This window comes from Cajanus cajan, chromosome 5, assembly GCF_000230855.2.
Source record: "Cajanus cajan strain Asha chromosome 5, NIPB_CcT2T_4, whole genome shotgun sequence".
NCBI lineage: Eukaryota > Viridiplantae > Streptophyta > Magnoliopsida > Fabales > Fabaceae > Cajanus > Cajanus cajan.
The window spans coordinates 12,574,559-12,590,429 of NC_138521.1; the positions used below are offsets into that span (position 1 = coordinate 12,574,559).

General features: G+C 31.6%; 3 protein-coding genes across 5 annotated transcripts; all 3 read right to left on the minus strand.

Moving 5' to 3' along the window:
- Positions 1-1,885: 1,885 nt before the first annotated feature.
- LOC109795027 (Pectin lyase-like superfamily protein) lies at positions 1,886-7,040 on the minus strand. Its single transcript, XM_020354435.3, has 9 exons — positions 6,176-7,040; positions 5,820-5,948; positions 5,580-5,750; positions 5,461-5,481; positions 5,159-5,366; positions 4,814-4,895; positions 4,198-4,306; positions 3,174-3,290; positions 1,886-2,441 (listed from the first exon to the last, which is right to left on the minus strand). Exons 1-9 carry the CDS (start codon positions 6,422-6,424, stop codon positions 2,151-2,153), a joined length of 1,377 nt encoding a protein of 458 aa, XP_020210024.1. The 5' UTR covers positions 6,425-7,040; the 3' UTR covers positions 1,886-2,150.
- On the minus strand, positions 6,802-9,187 carry LOC109795026 (PPR superfamily protein). The gene has a single exon (XM_020354434.3). It carries the CDS (start codon positions 9,032-9,034, stop codon positions 7,070-7,072), a length of 1,965 nt encoding a protein of 654 aa, XP_020210023.1. The 5' UTR covers positions 9,035-9,187; the 3' UTR covers positions 6,802-7,069.
- A 2,953-nt stretch (positions 9,188-12,140) lies between these two features.
- Positions 12,141-15,292, minus strand: LOC109788008 (Peptidase C15, pyroglutamyl peptidase I-like protein). Of its 3 annotated transcripts, none has more exons than XM_020346625.3 (5): positions 15,134-15,292; positions 14,270-14,604; positions 13,282-13,386; positions 13,091-13,138; positions 12,141-12,555 (listed from the first exon to the last, which is right to left on the minus strand). In XM_020346625.3, the coding sequence occupies exons 2-5, from the start codon at positions 14,528-14,530 to the stop codon at positions 12,316-12,318; spliced, it is 654 nt and encodes a 217-aa protein (XP_020202214.1). In that variant the 5' UTR covers positions 14,531-14,604; positions 15,134-15,292; the 3' UTR covers positions 12,141-12,315. The 3 variants fall into 3 exon arrangements, with proteins under 3 accessions (XP_020202214.1, XP_020202223.1, XP_020202232.1); XM_020346634.3 differs by having other exon boundaries at positions 15,060-15,148; XM_020346643.3 differs by lacking the exon at positions 15,134-15,292 and adding an exon at positions 14,759-14,994.
- Positions 15,293-15,871: the final 579 nt, after the last annotated feature.

Genomic DNA, 15,871 nt, shown 5'->3' on the forward strand with positions numbered 1-15,871 from the left:
CTAGCTTCCTAAACATTTTCGATTTAGTCATATAATCTGATAAAATAGTTAAATAAATTATAACTAGCCTTAAATATTATTAAAAAAGCAGTCTTAAAGTTTTTGCTATTAGTTAGTTATGCACACAACACAAACAATGACTTTTAAGACATTTTTAATAGTAAGAAATGAGTGTCATGACATCTGAATTGTAAGCTCAAAAGCTTTTCTTTTATATTGAAACAAAGAAAAATGGCTCTTGTTTCGGACAATATGGGACTTTTGAAAAGCTAAACTTTTGAAACACCACCAACATATTCTATTAGTATCATCATTTTGTTATGATATATGTGAGTCTTATGAAAACCAACCGAAAGAATAAACTTTTTTCAGGATGTCACCAGCTCTAAAACCTAGTTTGTACATGGCGTTAGCATACAAACCAGAAAAGCTACACAACAGCAGAGACTACTGAAGAAATAATTTGTCTTTGTTCTTTTCCGTCTCAAAGTATGCATGCAGATTTGTGCATTCATTTGGCCACTTCGTTTGTCCCAATTGAACATTTGGACCACACTGTCAACAATACCTGGCACTTGCAGGCATGTAAACTGTTCTGAAGAATTCATGTGTTTGTCGCTTTGCAGTGACTAGAAATCGAATAAGAACATTATTAGTTTATGTCAGTGATAATCGTAGGTTTCTTATTTATTCATGTATGTAGCCATTAAGTTATGCATATAGGGCTAATTATGGAGACTAGAGTATCATCTCATGGGTCCTATCTTGTCTGTATCTCTAACCAATACCCTATACCAATCAATAATCTTAGACCCTCAAATATCATCTCAACAAAAATTCTAAAATAATAATCATTGTAAACACTAAAATTAAACTAGTTTTTCATCTTTAATCGTGAGAGAGGACAAAGTTCTCTGTAATTCGATCTATTCCTACATAGGCACAACTTAGTCCGATTCAATTGGATGAACATCATGGGCCAAGAAAATGTTGCTGCCACACATTGTGAAGTTAAATTATTTAAAAGAGAATTTCATGTTCAATTTCTATCATGCAAAAACCTTTTCAACCAGCTATAATTACTGTCATAAACAGAACTAGTTTAACTCAGTAAATCGGGAGATATTCATGCTAGAACTGAAAAAAAGAAGTTGAAATCAACTTTTTCACTTAAATCCTTTAGAAATTCAATTTCTCTTGTTGACTTCAACTTACGAAAGTAATGTGTGATTTACTTTATTATATATTTCTTCTCTTTTAAATGTTTATTAAAATACTAATTCATACTAGCTTGATGTCAAAGGATTAATAATATTAACAATTTAAGATGCTGCTCTGTTTGGCATCATTTTACCTGTTTATTTATTTTTATTGAAAATTAAGGAAAGAAATTTATTTTCAGCGCCAAAACGAGATATGCATCCCTCCATGAATTTGTGATATTTACCAACAAGAAAGAATCATGAACAAAAAACCAAATCCAAAACATATTATGTTCGTATTTATAAAATCCAATTTATATTGTTTCATCTATTAATTAATTTTATATTAAAGTACTCTTAATTAAAGTATGTTTTCTTAATTTAATAAAATGAATTAATTATAAATTTTTTAAAAATCATACGCTCTAATTGGTTAAGAGAGAAAATAGTGTATTAATTAAAAAATATATATTATAAACATGTTTTATAATTAGTTAAAGAATATATGACTATTAATTATGAAAGAGAAGTAATATAAAGATAATTTTAAATTATATGATAAATTTATTATTATCAATTAAATTAATTTTTTTTAATCTTCATGAATTAAGTGATTAGGTTAAGTAATAATCACTAATGACATTAAACATCATAAAACATCACCATGCGAGCACAACACTAGATTCAAATGAAATCTCAATCAATAGTATAAAATGGATGTGACTTTTGCTGATGGTATTATCAGCTAGAATTGTCAATTCTCTGCAATATCTAATTATTTAATAACCAATACAATCCTTGATTCATCTCTGATCTCACCTCAAGCCTCCCCCAACATAATAACACTACCACTTCTACGTGCAATATAAAACAAGCCTCTTACCCCGTTTGACATAAAATTATAATAAAAGGGTTATTGTATAATGCATCTTAATTGAGATGTGAAACTTATAGTTCAGTGTGACGAATATCCTCTTCTGTAGTTGATTGTGCAAGTTGAGAGATTTTGTCGTTGGAATTAAGGCAATCAGCAGAAGGGTGCACCACCCCATAGGGGAAACCCTGAGCTGAGTGGCAGTATGTTTCAACTGTGCCATCTTGTTTCTCTAAGTCGACATTGCTAAGGACGAGGTTGTTGCATGGGACTGTGTCACTGCAATCGAATTTAATGGCCTTTGCACTCATTGTCGTGCCACTTATGTTCTGATACATCACCTCACTTATCTCCACAGCTGATGTCTATACAACAGTTCATAACATCATTGTTAGTGGTTGTTGTGTCACCCAACATACATTATAATGGTTTTCAAAATCAGAAAATTGATTATCCACTCAATTTTACACCCTTGTTCAATCACAAATTGTTGTATTCCTTCTATTCTTATTATAAAACACTTTTAGTTAAATCACATGAATCAATAAAAGTTAGTTGATTTTATTGTATATATAAATCAAAGTCATTATAGACCAATTTTATACTTTATACTTATGATTGAATTTTTATGAAAGAGGTGAAGATATTATTATATATCAAAGCTTATACACTAATATCAATAAAATTGACAAATGATAATTAGAGAGTTTAAGAAGTGAGAAAAAAATATTTATTTATCAAATATTTTTCTTTAATAGGAATAAATGATAAAGAATAAAATTAATGTTTCATAAAAATTGTCAAGTGTCTTATTAAAAAAGACAACCATTTTCTTTTAAAATTTCTCATAATAAAGATAGGAGAGCATATATAGAAACTTTTTTTACTTGTACAATAACTATTTGAAAGTCATATGATTAATAGGTGAGAATTGTATACATTAAATTTAGTATATTTAAAATAGATATAATAAACCATATCATTAATTAATTATCACCTTAATGATATAATTAGTATAATTTATGAAATTTAACTGTGTAATTTTATCACACTATAAAATAAATTGAAAAGAGAATCTGGGAAGAGGTAGAGTGTACCTGGTCTTGACAAGTGGATGGTGAATCACAGTAAAATTGGTCAATAATAATAGGGTTAGATACATTCTCCACCCTCACATTCTGAAAACGTACCCCTTTAACATATCCAGAACCTCCCTGTGTCACACCAAAATAAAACCATGATATCTGTAACCCATTCTCAATGCAGGAAACTTTTGCATATTACATTTAGTTCAATACGTTAATAGTTTATACTAAAAAATTATGGTAGCATTTACTAGGCAATTATTATTATTTACTTTTGGTTACAGGCCAATTTCTTTTTTCAATGACTTGGAAGCTCTTAAATATTATTATTGACTTGCCCTTTTCCCCTTACCATATATTAAAATATAGAGTGCTATGCTACCGTATTTTTCACACACAAAATTAAACAAAGCTTAAAAGTACTATTATGTATTTTATTCTTTTACAATATCATAATGGGACCTTTAAGTCTTGGGAAAGATAAATTTGAAAGAATAAATATATTTCTTTTTGAAAAAAAATATTTATAATCATATTATTAAATTAATGTTTGATAATTATTGGTATTTTTTTCTTTCAGACGAACATTAAATTGTACATCAGGAGTAAAAAATTATACTTTTCAAATTTTCATTTCTATCATATTATTGCACCATTATATTGTAATTTTGAAATTTAGTATTTTAGAAAGTCAAAGTAATTTTAATAGACTAATTGAATTAATGTAATTATTAGTATAAATAGCTTTTATGTTTTAAATTAAATATAAAATATAAATTATTAAGTGAATTGTTTTGCCTGAAGTAAATATTTTTTTCGAAAACATGAGAAGTTTTAATTATTTTTTTTAAAAGCTAATATTATTTCATTCCGTTTATTACCTTTAACAATGTTAAGGTGGCACACTGTCCGTCTAACGTGTGTTATTACATGACATTTCAACAAGGGATAATATAAAAAAAACTAAAATAATGACAATATAAATTTACTGAAAGATTAAAATAGTTTTAATAAGATTGAGATCCAAGAATGCTACCTGCCAAGTCTTAATTCTGACACCATTGGTAGTCTCCCTGAGAACTGCTGTATCCAAAATTACTTTCGTGACTATGCCAGTTGAGTTGTCTTTTCCAAGGCTTCCAATGCTTTAAAAAAATAAAAAAGTGTAAAGTTATAAGAAGGTAAAAAAAAAAAAAAAAACTAATTTACTCAAAAAAGGGTGTTCAGAAACATACATTTTTTATTTTGTGTGATCTAAGAAAGAAAAGGAAATAAATTCACGTAAACCATTATAATAATGAATCATCATGTGTGGTTCATGTAACCCACGCTTCTTCAAAAGGATTACATAATGTTAGGAAAAAAAATTCATAAATAAGAAATAAGAAGATAACTTTTTCTTTTTTATGATAGACAATTTTTTTATAGGAATAAATAAGTTTTTATTCTTTCAATTTTTTTTAAGATGTCAAACCATATAACATAGTTTTTCTATTTACTTATAGTTAAATATTATTTTTTAAAAATAAAAGACATTATATGACAATTTGTATTGAAAGTTTGTTACAACCATAATACCCAAATTTTAATGTACCAAACAGAGAACAAAGTATAATTTTAAATTAATTGGAGTCATGAAGATTAGATGATACCTGATTCCATGTCCAGGTCCACAATAAATTCTCTTCATTTTGATATTGGAGCTAGCATTGACAATTGATATGCAATCATCCCCTGAATATAGCACATACAATTATGATGAAACGGCAAAACACAAATGGTCAGTATCTTTCCCTTTAATCTCTTTCAATTGCAGAATCTTAGCACAATTGTTCATTCTTTATTCTCTATGTTTGTGTGTGTATGTTAAAATTCCTTTTCCAAGTTAGCTATTCTGTGTTTCTTTGTTTCAAAGTCTGTGAAGGGCAAAACTCATTATTGCTTTTATTGCTCAGCAAAATTGAACACAAGTTAAGGAAGAACACAAAGTTCAGAACCTGTTCCAATTTTGCTGTCTTGAATAATGACATTTGTTGATTCACTAATATGAATTCCATCAGTGTTTGGGCTATCTCCTGGTGATGACACTTTCACGCCAGTAATTCTAACAGAATCACATCGTGATATGGTAAAATGCATCTGTTGGCTATTCTGGATTGTGAGTCCTTTCACCTTTATTGCTGTACTTGTATCAATGGTTAAGGCCTGCAATGACCCCTCAAAAGTCAAACTATATTCTTATTTGATAATCTTGATTACACATATAGAAGAAAAGAATGGTTAAGAAAGTGGTCCTTACTGTTGGTGCACCTTTGCAAGGCTGTGACAAAGAATAAGAGGAAAATTAGAAAGTTATTATTTAAGATTTAAAAAAAAAAAACTTGCAAAATAACCAAAACCAAGTTTTGAAAAAATTACATTTGACTTGTTCTTTTTGCATGATGCTGCCCACCATTTGCTTCCTGAGCCATCAATGACTCCAGAGCCTTGGAAAATAGCTTTATCCAATTTAGAAAAATCAAGCCAAACCCGTGGTAGTTTTGGATCCCAGTTCTTAGGCTCATCTGGTGCAACCAATGTTCCATCGATCTGGAAATGCAGATACCATGTCAATAATCACAGGACAAGTATTAAATATATGTTTGTGTGTTTGATCACCTGGATGATTAGCTTGTCTGCACAAGGCCCTCTGAATCTTGATGCATTAACTAGGTAACGGCGTCCTTGAGGAATCAACAAAACAGATTTTGATGTAGAGCATGCAACTTCCCATGCTTTTTGTAAAGCCTGATGACCACACAAGCAGAGAAGAGAATGCACAAAACATTATTACAAAATGATTAGTCTGGTCAATCAATGATGCCTATTAGTTCCATAAAAACATTTATCTTTGTTCAACATTGTCAAATGAATGAAGTGCATCTTAAGCAAATTGAAAGAGTACAAATAATGATATGCATTTGCAAGACCAGGTATATAATATATGTGTCAACAATAATGATGAAAGAACTTACCTCAGTATCATCAGATTCTCCATCTCCAGCAGCACCAAAGCTATCAATATTCACAAGAACTTTTCCACCACGCTCGCTTCTCCATGAAGGAATGTCAGAATGTTCTTCCTCGTTTTCATCTTCTATGTCCATGGCCTCCAGGCTTTTTAGTTCTTCGAGCATGCCAATGTTGTCACACATCATGTTTCCTACAACTCCATGAGCTGCTATGAGCAAACCGAGTAAGGAAACCAAGAAGAATTTGTCCATTTTTTGCCCCTGTTGGCTGTATTGCAAGGATTGGTTGATTTGATTAATGCGAATGGTTATAATTTATATGCGTAGATTAGCTCTGAAAAATGAAGGATTTGGAGGGGCTTTATGGCTTGGCTTGAAAGTGGATGAACGTGTAACATTTTCTACATGCCCACACTTAAAGTACAAGGAAAAATAGTTTTGTAGTATTTTGCTTTACTCATCAACCAATTACAAAAGTCACAAGTAATAGTCACCGTTGCACTATCTCCACTTTGCCGCCCTGAAAGAGAAGTGAATGACATAATCCAAGTCTTTGTGCATATTCCACTCTATCTAAAATTGCACTAGCATATAGGCATAATATTAATACCATGTGATACATAAAAAGATGGAAAAATTATTTTCAATTTTTGGAAGCTGTCAGTTAGTTACACCAAACAAGGGAACACAAATGCCGACCCTCATTTCCTTGCCATGCTCACCAAAAACTCCTCGCAAAAGAAACCTTTCCTTTAGATTGTAGAATTTCCCAAATAGACAAGACCTTACCATCTCAGGTAACATCTTCATCAGCTCAGAAAAATAACATGATTGTTTCATCTTGTGTGAATAATGAGCTAAAATGATTCATCAATTCAGGAACTCTATTTTCCCCAGTCACTGTCTTATCTCAATTAAACTATGACCAATCTCCCTAGTCATCTTCCTTGCTAGAGCAACCTCTCTGATTTGCCTTGATGCATCAAAATTTCCAATTTCAGCATAAAAATTTGAAGCTTGCAACCACACTGCGGGATCATGCGGATCTAGCTCAACTAACACTTGTGCTGCTCTTGTTCCAACCTCTTCATTCTTGTGGACCCTGCAACTTCTTAGCAAAGAGCTCCACATAAAACAGTCTCCTTTTCCTGGTGCCTGAAGTAGAAACTCTTCAGCTTCATGTAGAAGTCCTGCACGGCATAAAAGATCCACCATGCAAGAAAAATGGCGGCAATCTGGATCGACCCCATGAATAGATTTCATGGAGTCAAAGACTGTTCTTCCTTCCTCAACTAATCCTGTGTGGTTACAACCCGTTAATGCACATAAGAAGGTAACTGCATCTGGCTTTAGTCCCCTCTCGATCATAGCTTCAAGCACCGCAATTCCCTCTTTCCCCATTCCATTTTGGGCATATGCTTTGATCATGGATGTCAAGCAAATAGCATTGGGAGAAGGAAGTCTCAAGAAAATTTGATGAGAAAGTTCCACGTGCCCGCATCTTGAATATGCATCCATGAGGGAGCATGCAACTGCAGCATCTCCTCCAAGTCCAGACTTTAATGCATAACAATGCAGTAACTGGGAACTCATGAAGCTTGCTGAAGCAGACACTGACACAGCCTTCAGTGTTGTTGATAAGGTTACTTCATCCGGCAGAAGACCCTCATCAATCATCAAACCAAACAATTCAACCACATCATCAACCGCATCACAATGAGACAAAGAGGTCATCAATGAGTTGAAACACTCCAAAGTTCTCTTGGGAAGGCATTCAAAAACAGCAACAGAATTCTCAATGTCCCTGCACTTTCCATACATATCAATCAAAGAAGACTGAATATGCACACTCACTTCATCAAAACCCAACTTCATCACACGACAATGAACCTGCTTCCCCAAACAAAGCTCTCCATTTCTACTGCACAAATTCAACAAACCCACCAAAGAACGAACCGAGGGCCTTTGCCCCCACAGCTGCATAACACTAAACACCTCCAAAGCATCACACAACAAATCGTTCTCCGCATAAACAGAAACCAGCGAGTTCCACGAAATAACATCCTCATTTCCTATGTCCTCAAAGCACTTCCTTGCACCAACCAAACAGCCACAAGCAGAGTAAAAATCCACCAAAGCATTAGCAACAAATACATTTGATTCCACCAAACCCAGCTTCAAAACACACCCTTGAATCCTCTTCCCTTCATGCAACCGTCTCTGATTACCACACCCCCTAAGCAAATAACAAAACGTAACCCCATTTGGCTTCACACCTTCAAAACACATCCGAGAGTAAAACCCCAACAAGTCCTCAACTTCAGCACGACCCAGTTCACACAACCCACGTAGCATCACGTTCCACACAGCCAAATTTCGCTCTGGCAACTCATCAAACAATTCCAGTGCCACCCCCCTTAGCCCCACGTGCGAGTAAAACCCAACAAGCGCACCGCCAACGAACACGTTGCATAAAAACCCGAGCTTGACCACTCTGCAATGCACCTGAACACCCTCTCTTAAAAACCCATCATTGGTGCAAACCACTACTAGAGAGGAGAGCGTGATCGAGCTTTCCCTTATCCCAAGCAAACCCATTTCGGCGTAGAAACGAAGAGCATGATTGGGTTGCTTGTGGAACCCGGAAATGATCAAGTTGTAGGTGACGGTATCTCGCAGTGGCATGCTGCGGAACAGTGCAAGTGCAGCGTTGAGGTTCCTGCTTTTTATGAAAGCGTGGATTTGGCGGTTGTCGAAGAAGACAGAGTGGGTGGTGTTAGCGTGTGGAGGTGTAAGAGTTGTGATGGGTCTGATGAAGGAGTGGAGTTGAGGCTTTTGCATCCGACACCACAGGTTCAGCATTGGGACTGAGACTTTTGTGAAGGGGCCCGCAAGTTTTCAGTTTGAATTAAGGAAACGATCATCATTCACCCCTATTACACGAGTCTTTCGCAATGTGCACTTTGCAATGGAAGTAGATTATAGGTTCAAATTGAATAAACCACTAACTCTTAGGTAGTGTTTATTTCCGGTGATTTACAGTTTACGAGTAATGAAAGGCGAAGAAAATAGATGTTTGTTTTCAGTGATTTGCAACGAAAGAAAGGCGAAGAAAAGGGAGAGAAGCACTGTTGCTGTCCTCGCACAAAAGCGAAGAAAAGAGATGAAAGACACGTACAATTTGTGAAAAATCAGAAATGTCCCTGCCCCATGCATGCAGAGGAACCAAGCATAATCGATTATGCAACCTACATAATCGACTATGTTGAAGCATAATCGATTATGCATGCCACATAATCGATTATGTTGGAGCATAATCGATTATGTTGAATAATCGATTATATAAGCCCATAATCGATTATGTGACTTGCATAATCGATTATGGTAGCCTATTTTCGCTTCCAGACGAACCCAGAACGGGCTGTTCCACCGTTCTAGGATACTAAATTGCTCTTATTTTGGTAATTTGGAACGTTGGAACGGCCCGTTCCAAATTACCAAAACAAGAGCAATTTAGTATCCTAGAACGGGCCGTTCCGAAACTGGAACGGACCGTTCCGAAACTGGAAAATTGGCTTAAAACTCCTAGTTGAGAACGGGCCGTTCCAAAATGGCATAAAATACAACCCCAAATTTGTAATTTAAAAAATTTCTCAATTTTTTAACTGGTAAAAATTAATTTGTACAATTAATAAATATATCTTCATTTCATTCTAATTTATATTAATGATTTATCAATTTTTTTAATTTATTAATTAAATTTTAAAAAAATTTATTATACATTTTTTTATATTAAAAAAAATTTATTATTTAAATATTGACATCAAAAAGTAGAAATATAAAAAAAAAGTAATATATGTTTATAAAATTAAAATAATAACACTTTCATAAACATTAGTAAAATGATGTTAGAAAATATAATGATAATAATATATTTTGTTATTATTATTTATTATTATAAAAATTATTATTATTTTCATTATTATTAATATTATTATTATTTATTATAATTAGTATCATTATTATTTATTATGATTCTTATTATTTTTCTAATATTTATTATTATTCTTATCATTATTTATTATTTTTTTAATAAATTATACCTATTAATATAATTTTATTGTAATTATTATTATTTATAATAAATAATATTATACTCATTTTTAATCCAAGAGTAAAAGTGTAAATTTATATTCATCTATTAAATTTTTAATTTTTATCTATCATTAAATTTAAAGAAAATATTTAAATTAAATTATTTTTAAATTAATATTTTATATTTATTTTTTTAGTTAAAATTTATATATTTATCTTTTAATTATAATAATTATAAACTTTATTTTAACCTAAGGGCAAAATAGTAATCTTACACAATTATCAATTAAAAAATTCATTTTTATCTATCACATCAATCAATTCACTCACAAACTTTCTCTACACTTTCCACTCACTTTTCCTTAATCCAAACAACTTCACTTTCCACTCACTTTCCCTTCAAATTCCTCCTTTTCCACTCCCCTTTTTCCATCCTCAAATCCAAACAAAGCCTAAGAGTGTTAACAGTGTGTCAGTTTTATTTTATTCCCGAATTTCAAAGTCACGTTCAACATAATTTCACTCTCTTGTAAGTTGTCACTGAAGGGAGAATACAAACATGCTTTAATATGGTTGCTTAAATGTTGTCATCTTATCGAGTAGTTTCAAACAAATGTAGTCCCTAATTCACGTGTTATAAGTTTTGTTGTATAAAATGTTACATGAATTATATGAATAATACAATTTTTTATTCCATCTCTAATTCGATCTTTTTGGTTTTCATTTTATTGAGAATGTTTTGTCTTTAAATCTCTTTCTATTTTTTAAGAACCTTTTCTCTCACTTTTACATAGTTTTGCTTATCCTATACTCACTTACTACTCATATAATTTTATTTTATTTTTCTCTTTTTTTATTTTTATTTAAATAAAATATAGAGGCATATAATGTTTTTTCCCATTAGTTTTAATGAAAAAAAGTTGACAATTAACTTGATTTTTTTAATATTTTAGAAAATATGTATGATTTTCTAATGATCGAATGAATGCTTATATAAAATTTTAGAATAATAAATTGTTGGTTATTGTAATACTAGATTAATCATTTTAAATAAAGTCTCGAATTTGAATTTTTATGTAAAAAAAATGTGGCCGGTATAAAGAATAAAATAAAATAAAATTTTCTTATTTTAAATATTTTTGGCATAACGTGTATATATATATGCTTATTTATTTATATTTATATTAAAAAAGACACTACACATGAAAATGTACTTATGAAAAATGTGGTTAAAATAATATACTTTTATTTCATATAAAATGAGAATAATTATATACAAAGAGAAGTGAAACTATCAAATAAAAACATTAATCAAACAGAAGTTCCCTACAAATTTATCTTTTAAGAGTATAAAATAAAAATGTTAGTTAATTGGCTAACTCATTAAATTGACAAGTTGAATCCGTTAAGTTGAACAGACATATTTATTTAACAGACATATTTATTTACCCAATCTAACTCACAAAAAATAGGCAGGTTGACAAGTTGATCCACCAAATTTAACTAACACTATCATCCCCATTATAATCGATTTATAATTAGAATGAATTTTTGTTTAAATAAATTTGATGAATGCAATTTTAAGATGTTTAATTTTGTTTGGATACACCAATAGTAAATTAGCTTAAAAAAATTATTAAAAAATAATCATTAACTTCAAATTTTCAACTTCATAAAAATAACTTATTTTTATGAAGAAAAAAAATTATTTCTAAATTTAAATTATTGTCTTAAACACAATTTTTTTTTTTTGCAGAGTTTCTGTTTAAAAGAAAATATAAATGAGAGATTATAAGCTGGCCCAAATACGTTCATAGTATTGCGTGAAATATAATTACATAGCATTTAAAATATTAGCACAACGCCCCCAAAATAAGCAATGATATAATATTTCAGCAATTTGCAGCATATTCATGCAGTGTACAAGACAAATCCACATATTATACCCAAATGACTTGCTATGGATGGTAAAAGCAACTGTATCTCCATCTCATTCATAGATTGCGTTATAATTACTTAGCTGTGGAGACAAATGATTTACATTTGCATTAAGATGCAGAAGCAATGGCCTCCAAAAGAGAGGCTGTGAATCGCATCTGGGTTTCTTCATTAATGCTTGAAAATAGGGGAACATGAACAAATAGAGACTTGTTACCATTTTGTTCTGCAAATCGGAGGGAGTTGTAATACACATAATTGCACACAAAGCGTCCTGCATCACCTGATATCATCACATCATAACCTCCCTTCTTCAAGGATTTCAAGATTGCATCAACCGGCAAACAAGTCTTTAACAAACAATTAGCAAGTTAGAAACAAATTCAAAGTATTTTTGCAACAATATGAGACAATTTCTTACATTAAAATGATCAAAGAACACCAGACAAGACATGTGAAACTACAACCACAAAAGCAATCAAATACAACTCTGTGGCCTTTGGATTTAACAACAAAAGTCATGTGTTATATTATATATACATTATATAAGGCGAACATGGCCCAATATAAAATGTTTTGAGCTTGTCTTCCTTTTATTCATTGTTCTTTCTACCTTTTTACTCTTTCTATAATGGGGTGGAGAACAGAGGAAAGACTTTCCTTCAATGGATTAAAACAACATCAAGAAAAATCACAAGCTTCTTCAACTTTTACTACTTTATTGCGATATCTAATGATGTCAGTATCAGTAGTTTTCACGTTTCATCAAAACAAAAAAAACAATTGAATTTTGTGTTAAAGTTTACCACAAAAACCTATAATTTTCATTGGACCTTGTCCAACAAAGTTCAATCCTACATGTCATGGATCATAATTGCAATTTACCTGTCTTGCTCGAGAAATTCCTCCATCCTCATGGGCTATTGGGACTTGCTGAGAAAGAAAAGTTGAATACAGAGGATCAGTTTGGGATATGCAACACATAGGAGTAATCTTCAAAATGTAAGAAAAACTCTATAGATTTTACAATTTTATTTAGAAAAGTGGAAAACAAAAAGGGCACAATCATGAATTACCAGTGGTTGCCATCCTAACTCATCTGGACAGAGGAAAGTGGCTTCATTTACTGCCTGTTGCTCAATGGAAAACCTTACAACTCCACTATTCACCCCCAAGTGAAGCTGAAGCATAAAATGATCTCATAAAAATGCCTTCTTAACAATATCTTTTATTAAAATATGCAATGAAAAATTGATTTCTCATTGATACATAAAAATGATCTCATAAATTTTTTTCTTTTAGTAACCATGGTATAAGTATGAAGTACTACTACTAGAAGCAATAACTAATCTTTGTTAAAGATCGTGATCATATATAAGATAGATATTCCCCTCTCAACATAATCTATTCCATGTCCAAAACTAGGATTCGAACCTAGATAACTTGATTAAGGGATATAAGACGCTACCATTTGTGTCAACCAATGTTGGTATATCATAGGGTCATATACTTTTACTACAATAACAAGATAGAAAACAGATGATGGAAGGAAACCAAATAACACCAAACAAGGTACCAATTGCAATGGTGCAAGAAAACTTCTCATTCAGCTAATGTAACCTTGTCTGGTAGCAACTGCAGGCATTAATAATGTGATGATGGAAACAAAATGCTACAGATTACATGGCATGGAATGAAGACTCCAGTCCTAAGACAATTCAATAGAGAAAATGGCTAGCAAAAAATACTCTTTATTCTTCAAGCCCAATAAGAATCTCTTTGAATACAAGTTCATAAACATTTTTTAGTTTTTCTATCGAAAAATGTTTTTTTATTTTCAACAGAGTAACTCTGAAAAGCTCTTTTAGGTTTGCATCCAAACAAACTTTAAATTTTAATAGGCTGTATACATGATTATCATAAAATATAAATTGAAAAGCTAAAAGAGACTTTCTTCTCCCAAGTATTTGACTTTAAGCTTGTGTGTATTACTACATTTATAAAGAAAAATCTTGATCAACAATCCAATTGAGAATTTGAGACCTGAGAGGGAAAAAAACTAACCCATACAACATTTGCATTGCTCACAGTATCTGTCTTGGAGACAGCAGATTCCATGGTTTGACATAGCTGAGGAAGTGCAGCTTCCCCAGCCACTTCAAGCACAGTGCAACTCCCAAGAGTAACACCAGCAGGGAGGCCTCTCCTTTCAACATAATCCTTCAGATTATTAACAATGGTTTCTGTAGGGTTTTCCGAAACCCCTTGAAACTTTTTAAATCCTGTTACATGAATAGTAATGGCCTTTGGCTCTTCAGATCCCATCTCCTCGTTCTGAATTCTGATGCAGTTCCCTATTTTGGATAGATCTTAATAACAGCCCTGCTTTTGTGCTTCCCCTGCAAAGATCAACCACAATTTACATCAAAGAAATGCCATTTACATGATTCAGCAATATGCCTATAACTGACTAATGGAAAAGAATTCCAAGGTAAAGCATAAACAAAGTTTCTATAACAACCAAACTCATATTTTAAGCAGTCAAGTCCTTACCTACCAATTATTCAAGAAAAGAACAGATTCACCAATTTTTTTGTTGACTTGAAAAATTCATTCACAAATATGCTCCTATTGCACCTCAAAATAGCATATACATATATTAATTTTCATCTTTTAAACCAGTTTCAACTTAAGCATTAACATCCATTTCAAAAGGGAGATTCCCTAAGCAGCAACAACCTTCCACTAGCTAGAAAAATAAAAGAACATGGTCTAGAAAAATAATAAAAACACAAATATGGAACGTGGCACACAAGACAACATAATTAGTATATTGTGGAGGAAACGATTGTACCACAAGTGTGTTTATGTTGTGCAACAAAGAGGAGAAGCATAAACAACGTAGGAAACACAGAGGATGAAGGGTACCTGGGAATTGACGCCACTGCTATGACTTTGGCTCGATGACTCAGAAGAAGGGTGCTCCTGTGGCATTATTAGGGTGACGTGTAAAGTAAAAATGCCACTGGCTAAAGAAAATATCATTATATTGCCACTGATGAATTTGTTGTGTGTATAGAACTCATAGGATAAGGTGTAATGCGTCATAGGACGGTTTTTGAAGTGACACAACTGCGTGCATCATTCTTTCACTTCTTCCATAAATGACAATTTTCAGGTAAGTAAATGACTCCCAATTTATTAGGCGGGGGGGATGTATCATATACTCATTAATGAATTTTACATTAATACTCGTACCATTCTGAACATAAGAAGAAAAAAAAATCATATTTATTATTGTTAAATATAAATAAATTTTAACTAATTTTACTCTTTTTAACGATATTATCTTCTATATACTATCTTGTTTAATTGAGATTGTGTTTCTAATATCTTATTTTATTCTTAATATCAAATTTTAAGGATGGATAATTTAGAAAAATAAGTTATCTAATATTTTTTAGATGAGATTAAAGAAACTAAATGATAAACAATTTTTCTTAATAGACGTGAGTGTTTTTTTTTTAAATATATATTTAAAATTAGAGGAGTAATGTATATAATGAAATGTTACTCATTTCATTATATAGTAAAGTATCGTGTTATGTTGATTTATACAAACTAAGAAAAGTTAATGAATAGATGAAAGAGAACAATAATTTTACG